Source organism: Amaranthus tricolor, chromosome 15 (genome assembly GCF_026212465.1).
Source record: "Amaranthus tricolor cultivar Red isolate AtriRed21 chromosome 15, ASM2621246v1, whole genome shotgun sequence".
Classification (NCBI taxonomy): Eukaryota; Viridiplantae; Streptophyta; class Magnoliopsida; order Caryophyllales; family Amaranthaceae; genus Amaranthus; species Amaranthus tricolor.
In genome coordinates this window covers 17,231,132-17,239,815 of record NC_080061.1, presented here as the reverse complement: position 1 = coordinate 17,239,815, position 8,684 = coordinate 17,231,132, and the positions used below count along the sequence as shown (strand labels likewise).

The window sequence follows — 8,684 nt, the reverse complement described above, 5'->3', positions numbered from 1 at the left end:
TTTCTACAAAGGCATTCTTGCATCGATACTACCCACCCGGAAAAACTTCGAAGTACCGAAATGAGATCTCTACTTTCAAGCAAAAAGACGGGGAATCACTCTATGATGCATGGGAGAGATTTAAAAGTCTAATCAGAAAGTGCCCACATCACGGATTACCAGATTGGACGGTTATTGAGACTGTCTACAATGCTTTGAGGCATGAGATCCAGACTTCTTTGGATGCTGCTGCTGGGGGTAACTTCATGATGAAAACACTGACCCAAGCGAAGAAAATTCTTGATGATATGGCCTCAAATTACCACTGGCGAGAACAATCAACTCCAAGGCGAGGTGGTAGGTATGAAGTGGATGCTATTGTTGCTTTGACTAATAATGTACAGGCTTTGACAAGGAAAGTTGAGCAGTTGGATGTAGCTGCAATAAATAAAGTCTGTGGTGCTTGTGGCTTAAATGGGAATTCTAGTGTTGATTGCCAACTTCGAGCCGAAGGAATTGCTTCTGAGGAACAAGTCAACGCCATCCAAAATCAGAATGCCAGACAACAATATAACCCCTATTCCAACACCTTCAACCCAGGATGGAGGGATCATCCAAATTTTTCCTACCGAAACAACAATGCGCAGAATCCCTCATCCTCGTACAACATACCATCGGGTTTCCAACAAAGAGCTCCTTTCCTACCTCAACAACAACATCCGCCGAAGTCCAACCTTGAGAGCTTGATGGAGAACTTTATCGCTACCCAAAGCAAGCAAAATGAACACTTCAGCACCTCCATTAATCAAATTTTGGCTCACAACAAAATGATCGACACTCAGATGGCTCAGATGGCACAGCAATTGAGTAACTTATCCATGCAAAAGGGGCAACTTCCGGGAAACACAGAAAAGAATCCAACCACATCCCCACATCAGCAACTCAATGCAGTAACTACGAGGAGTGGTAGGACACTTCATGATCCAGCCCCTCAGGTAAAGACTTCACCTAGTGTTGTTCCAGCTCCAAGTACTAATGATGATGTTTCTGAAGAAAGGAAAGATGAGCCAGTCAATTCAGACAAGTCCATAACCGCCGGTCGAACTTACACACCACCAGTGCCATTTCCGTCTAGATTGGCACAGGCGAAGCTTGAGCAAAAATATGGAAAATTTCTTCAAGTATTGAGCAAGTTATAGCTCAACATCCCCTTCTTAGAAGCCATTAAGGAAATGCCCTCTTATGCTAAATTCCTCAAGGACATCATTGCCAACAAACGCAAGCTAGAGGAGAGTGTGGTGGAAACTCTGAATGGGCAATGTAGCGCTATTTTGCAGTGCAAGGTTCCTAAGAAACAAGCTGATCCTGGTAGTTTTACTATCCCACTGAAGTTGGGGAACGATGTGTCTGCTGTAGCCCTTGTTGATTTAGGGGCTAGTGTGAGTGTGATGCCGTTAACATTATGCAAAAAGATCAATGTCGAGATGAAAGCCACTCGGATGTCTATACAATTAGCCGATCGATCTGTGAGATACCCAGTTGCTATTCTTGAGGACTAACCCGTCCAAGTTGGTAATTACTTCGTACCCTGCGATTTCGTCATCATGGATATGGAAGAGGATACCCGCATTCCAGTGATTTTAGGTCGTGATTTCTTAAAGACTACAGCAGCCAATTTTGATGTAAAGAATGGGAAGTTATCACTTAAAATTTTGGGAGAACAGCTGCATTTCCATCTCCCCTCATCCATGGCACATTCTGCCATTGGGGAGACTGTTTATCGGGTGGATGCGATAGTTGATGCTACTACAGAGAGGGAGTCCACACCCTCCATTGTTGATCCACTTTATGCAGCTATGGAAGGCAACTACGAGAAGGATAGGGCCGATGTGATTGAGATGGTCCAAGTTTTAGATGTTGCACCTACATTTGTTCCTGCAAAAGCTAAGTTTGAGGACACCCCACCTTGGAAGGTGTCCACCATTGAGGAACGAAAGGAGTGTACTACGCCTCCTCAGGTAGAATTAAAACCCCTCCTTCCTTCTTTGAAGTATGTCTTTCTAGAGGATAATGACACTTACCCTGTTATTGTCAATGCTGAACTCAACGGCACTCAAATTGAGCGATTACTCACAGTTCTGAAAAAGTATAAAAGTGTTATTGGGTACACTATTGATGACATCAAGGGTATTAATCCCTCATTCTGCACTCATGAGATGTGGTCCCTCTGGTCCTGGAGGTGGTGGTTCGGGCCAGTGATCATTTACTTGATCTTTTGCCAAACACTGCGGACCGTGCTTGGGCTGGCGTGGGGGGGATAATCACTTCCCACTCACTCACTCACTCATGCACCTGCATATTTTTATCATTTTCAGCATATAGAGTTAGGTTTTATTTCTCGCATGCATACAAAAAAAAAAAAAAAAAAAAAAAACGTGTTATGGCTTGATGAGAATTGTTAGAATCCCCTATATATGAGTAACATTGTCTTTTCCCCCTAAAATGTATTTTGCAAAATGTTTTGACTGGTATTCTGGCATGTGATACTACTATTTGGATGTCAGAGGCAAACCGCAGACACTCCTAATTTGAGAACCAGTTAAGCGGCATGGAAGATGTTGAAGATGAACGAGCGTATGGAAGAGGGGTACTCCACACAAAGGCCACCCATGTTTGATGGGAAATTCTATACTTACAAGAAAAATAGAATGGAAATCTTCATAAAGGCCGAAAACTATCAAGTTTGGAGAGTCATTGAAATTGGAGACTTTGAGGTGACGACCATCAACTCCAACAATGAAATTGTTCCAAAACCAATCACTGAATATGAAAAAGAAGATTTTCAAAAGATGGAGATGAACGCTCTTGCTATCAAATTGCTTCACTGTGGTCTTGGACCCAATGAACACAATCGTATTATGGGTTGCAAAACTGCCAAGCAGATTTGGGACCTGCTGGAAGTTACCCATGAAGGTACTAGTGAAAGCGAAGCTGAAACTGAAGCGCCAATAGAGGAAGAAACCGCAAATCTGTGTCTCATGGCATCTCATGAAGAGTCTAAGGAAAAAGAGGTAATATCTTCTAGTCCATCTCCTAAACAACTGTCTAATTTAAGTAAGAATCAATTAATCAAATTGCTGTTAGAGACACAAGAAAAGTTGAATGAAAAAACAGCTAAGTGTCTCCAAATTGAGAAAGACCTTAACTTAAGTAAAGATCATATCTCATACCTAAATTCCTTTAGGATCGATGTGCGAAGTAGATTTTTTTGATTTGTTAGATAAGAATATCATTTTAAAAGAACAATTGGAGAAATTAAAACAGGAATTTATCACTCTTAATATTGAATTGAATCAAAGCAAATTGTTAGGATTAAAATCGGTTGAAAATGATAAAACCACTCACGTGGTTAGCACTGAATTTCAAAAGTTGAAATCAAAATTAGAATCCTACGAAATTGAAAATGAAAATTTGAAAAATAAAATAAACTTAAGAGGAAAAGGGAAAATCAATGAAATTCCCAAATGGATTCTAAATGCTAAAACCAAAAGTAAAGAAGGTCTAGGCTATATAAGGAATGATAAAAAGAAAAAGTTCTATGTAGATCTCCCTAGTAGCAAAATATGTTCCTTCTGTGGTAAAAGTGGACACCTAAAACATCAATGTATAAAGAGGGAACAGCATGTCAAAGCAAATAAAAATTATGTCGAACGTACATGGATTAAGAAATGTAATTCAAATATTGTCGACAAGGAACCCAAGGATAAATGGGTTCCTGCACCTAACCATTAGTTTGCTTTGCAGGTTCAAGTGAGGGGAACAACTCATGGTATCTCGACAGTGGGTGTTCCAAGCATATGACGGGTGATAAATCTAAATTTCTCTCACTTGAAGCCTATGATGGGGGAACAGTAACCTTCGGTGACAACATGAAGGGTGAGATAATCGCCAAAGGAAAGGTTGGAAGGTCTAGTTCCCATGCCATTGATAATGTATTTTTAGTCGAGAATTTAAAACACAATTTGTTAAGTATTTCTCAATTTTGCGACAAAGGTAACTCTGTTAAGTTTACTTCTGAAAAATGCATAATTTCTAGGAACAGTACAGGAGACCCTGTGCTGGAGGGAATCAGAAAAGGGAACACCTATGTGGTGGACCTGGACACTGTTCCCAGAAACAGTCTAACGTGTTTAAGTGTTATTGAAGAAGACCCACTTCTTTGGCACAAGCGTCTAGGTCATGCTAGTTATTCATTGATTAACACCTTAAGATCAAAAGACCTAGTAAGAGGATTACCTGCAATAAAATTTCTTAAAAATGAAGTTTGTGATCCTTGTGCTAAAGGAAAACAAGTGTGGTCATCCTTTAAATCAAAGAACGTTGTGACTACCACTAGACCATTAGAATTAATTCATATGGATTTATGTGGACCAATGAGAACACAAAGCCGTAGTGGCAAAAAGTATGTATTTGTTGTTGTTGATGATTATAGTAGATTCACGTGGACCTTATTTTTGGCAAGCAAAGATGAAGCTTTTGATGAGTTTGTTTCCTTTGCTAATAAAACACAAAAATCTACCAATAATCAAATTGTTCACATTAGGTCTGATCATGGAAAAGAATTTGAAAATTCAAACTTCATGAATTATTGCAATGAACATGGCATAAATCACAATTTTTCCGCACCTAGAACACCACAACAAAATGGTGTGGTAGAAAGGAAAAATAGGACCTTAGAAGAAATGGCTAGGACCATGTTGATTGCTAGTGGTCTATCTAGGAATTTTTGGGTAGAAGCCGTTAATACTGCATGCTATACATTGAATCGTGTACTAATTAGGCCAATCACTTCTAAGACACCCTATGAATTGCTCAAAGGTGTTAAACCAAATATTTCCTATTTTCGTATATTTGGATGCAAATGTTTTGTTCATGTGAATGGAAAACGAAACATAGGTAAATTTGATGAAAGAAGTGATGAGACAGTATTTCTAGGTTATTCATCACAAAGCAAAGCTTACAGAGTTTATAATAAGAGAACTATGTGTGTAGAGGAGTCAGTTCACATAATCTTTGATGAAACTAACTTTTCAACAAGTAAACAGGAAACAAGTAATATTAAAATAGGTCTTGCAAATTTGGAAGATGAAGATGAAGGAATCAAAGTGCAAGATCAAGGAACAGCAAGTGAACAGTCGATACAAGAAGAGGCAGAAGAAACTGATCAATTCCAGGAACTGCCAGTACAACAGGATCAGCAGACTGTTCCCAATCCAGCTGTTCCCACAGATGAGCAAAATGATCCAGTAGCTGAACAGAATGTCAATCAAGTTGCTGAACAAGAACATGCTACTGTTCCTTCAAGAGAATTTGTGCCTAAACCTTGGAAGTATCAAAGATATCATCCTCTTGATTCAATTGTAAGTGATATAAATAAGGGGACACAAACTAGATCTCAATTGAGAAACTTTTGTGCACACTTTGCGTTCCTATCATCACTTGAACCAAAAAATCACGAGGAAGCTTTGAAGGATTCCGATTGGATAGTTGCCATGCAAGATGAATTAAATGAGTTTGAAAGAAATAAAGTGTGGCACTTGGAACCCAAACCGAAAAACAAGAAAGTTATTGGTTTGAAATGGGTATTTCGGAACAAGCTTGATGAGCATGGAATAATTGTTAGAAATAAAGCTAGACTTGTGGTTAAAGGTTACAATCAATAAGAAGGTATTGATTATACCGAGACATTTGCTCCAGTAGCAAGGTTAGAGGCCATTAGAATTTTAATTTCTTTTGCTGCATTTATGAATTTTAAACTATATCAAATGGATGTGAAATGTGCCTTTTTGAATGGTTATCTTGATGAAGAAGTCTTTGTGGAACAACCCCCAGGTTTTGAGAATACCTCTTGTCCTAATCATGTCTACAAGCTTGACAAAGCCCTATATGGCTTGAAGCAAGCTCCTAGGCAATGGTACGAAAGACTTTCAAAGTTTTTGATTCAAAATAACTTTGTAAGAGGAAAAATCGACAAAACCTTGTTCTTTAAGAATAAAGGTTCTAATATTTTAGTTGTTCAAATTTATGTTGATGATATTATTTTTGGTGCTACTAATGATCTGTTATGTAAAGAATTTGCTAACCGTATGGGTACAGAATTTGAAATGAGCATGATGGGAGAATTAAATTTCTTTCTTGGTTTGCAAATTAAACAAACTGAAAATGGTATTTTTATTCATCAACAAAAATACATCAAAGAACTTCTTAAGAAATATGGACTAAACAATGCTAAAACCAACCATACACCTATGGCTACCAATGTTAGACTAGATGAAGACCTAAATGGGACCAACGTAGATCAAACCATGTATAGAGGCATGATAGGTTCTTTATTGTATCTAACTGCAAGTAGACCTGATATTTCTTTTAGTGTTGGTTTATGTGCTAGATTTCAATCAAGTCCTAAAGAATCACATCTCACGGCAGTAAAGAGAATTTTGAGATATTTGAAGGGAACAGACGACTTGTCCCTATTTTATCCTAAAAGTGATGTTTATGATTTAAAAGGTTTTAGTGATGCAGATTATGCAGGTGATCTTGTTAATAGAAAAAGTACATCAGGTATGGTACAATATCTTGGCTCATGTTTAGTTTCATGGAGTTCCAAGAAACAAAACACAGTTGCATTATCCACTGCAGAAGCTGAATACGTAGCAGCAGCAGCCTGCTGTTCCCAAATGCTTTGGATAAAACAGCAACTTAGAGATTTTGGTATTAAAGTTGAATGCATTCCTATTTATTGTGATAATACTAGTGCCATATGTATATCTAAAGATCCAGTGCATCATTCACGTGCTAAACATATACACATTAGACATCATTTTCTAAAGGATAACGTAGAACACAAAAATATTGTATTGAAGCATGTTAACACAAATGAACAAGTTGCTGATATTCTGACCAAACCACTTCCTAGGGAACAATATGAAAAGATGAGATTGGAACTTGGTATGATCAAGCTCCACTAAAGTTAGTTGCATATATTTCCCATTGAAGCATCATGAAAATGAAGAGGACAGGAATCAATCTCAAAATCTTGATTGAAAATCAATTATTGCATGGATCAGATAAACACGTAATAAAGTTTGTACTATGAATGTTTTTACGTTTGCATGTTGTTAATTCAAACAGACCAAAGCAATATGTTCATTATTTTCTTCATAATATTTTATAATATCATAATTTTTTTTTTTTCATATTTTATTAAATTTGATATTTCATAATTTATTCATATTTCACATTTTTATACGGCCAACTTAAATTGAGAGTTTTTGGGAAAACGGTTCTTCTTCACTCAAGTAATGCTAAGGCAATAAAGAGATGGGACTTGGAGGAGTAACCGTCACTTCAATCATTTAAAAACCCTGCTTCACGTCATTACCCATTACCTGCCCAAACCTTCTCTCAATCCCTCAAGAAACCGTCCTTCCTTCTTTCTCAAAACCTTCAAAAATTCAAAAATGAAAACCCCCAAATCCTCTAAATCAGGCAAGAAAACTCCCAAATCCTGTATGCCCGATCAACCAAAACCACTAAGAGTAATTGTTCCACCTCCATTACTGCAGGATGTACCACCAACACCAACTGAAACCACACAAGAATCACCAAAACACTCCACTGAACCCACTAGTACCAAAAGAAAAATGTCAACAGGTGATTCATCTTCTAGAGTAGTTAAGCGATCGAAGCAGGTTGATCCAAACAGCGCTTTATTAGGGGAATGGTTTAATGTTCCCAATGTTGGTTATCATATTGGGTCAAAGATTGCATTTTCAGACATCAATGAACGAACAATTTTTAAATTTTTAGGAATTGATAAAAAGGGGAAGATAAGTCACAATGTTCTGTCCCCTATGCATAAATTGTTGTACAATGTTGCTCGCAGATTTATCTTACCACGAAACTCAAAACGTAGTCAAGTGAGTTTGCGTGATGCCACCTTGATTTACTGCATGGAAAAACATATTAAAATAAATTTTCCTTCGTTGATGATCTCTCATTTATCAGACTGCATTAAAAAGAAAAGTTTTATTGGTTATGGAGGGTTGTTAACATGGATTTTTAGGAAGTTTGAGGTCCCATTGGAAGGGTTGGAGTTCCCAATGGGTCCCAATATGAAAATTGGTGCTAAATGTTTACAAAATTTGCATTTGAAATTGAATGATGAGGGAGTATTGATGCATGAGGGGGTTGTTGAAGTAGAATCTGATGAGGAAGATATTGAAAAAGAAGAAGAAAAATTAAGAGAGAGAGATCAGGAAGAAAAAGAGGAAAAGGAGCAAGAGCCTGTTCCCACTGACCATATTGAAACAGAAGAAAAAGGGGAACAGGATGGAGAACCTAGTAAGGGGGAAGCAGAACAGGAGGGAGCCTTAGGAGAAGAGGCTCATCACAATCTTTGTGATGATACAAGTGATGAAGAGATTATGATAGCTTTGAGGAAAAAGGCTAAGTCAATACAAAGGAAGAGTAGGAGGTTGGCCTCGAAACGCAAGGCTACTTTGGTTGATGAAACACCTTCTGACACCATTCCTGAGCCAACACCTGATGAACCTACCTCTCCCAAGCCAACCACTTCACCACCAACTCAAACCTTATCACCACCTCCATCACCCATTCACTTCACACCACCACCATTTCCATCC

At 38.0% G+C, this 8,684-nt stretch overlaps 2 protein-coding genes and 1 non-coding gene across 3 annotated transcripts in view; 2 read left to right on the top strand and 1 right to left on the bottom strand.

The window, feature by feature from the left end:
- Positions 1–1,178, top strand: part of LOC130801103 (uncharacterized) — a 2,765-nt gene extending 1,587 nt beyond the window's left edge. Inside the window, exon 3 of the mRNA XM_057664864.1 lies at positions 1–1,178. This exon is cut by the window's left edge and continues 2 nt beyond it. Within this exon, the coding sequence (XP_057520847.1) occupies positions 1–1,178 (1,178 nt within the window).
- Positions 52–157, bottom strand: LOC130801985 (small nucleolar RNA R71). Its single transcript, XR_009039704.1, has one exon. It is a non-coding gene; the product is annotated as a small nucleolar RNA R71 (small nucleolar RNA).
- A 33-nt stretch (positions 1,179–1,211) lies between the features above and the next one.
- Positions 1,212–1,538, top strand: LOC130801102 (uncharacterized). Its single transcript, XM_057664863.1, has one exon. The coding sequence runs from the start codon at positions 1,212–1,214 to the stop codon at positions 1,536–1,538; it is 327 nt and encodes a 108-aa protein (XP_057520846.1).
- The last annotated feature ends 7,146 nt before the right edge of the window (positions 1,539–8,684 follow it).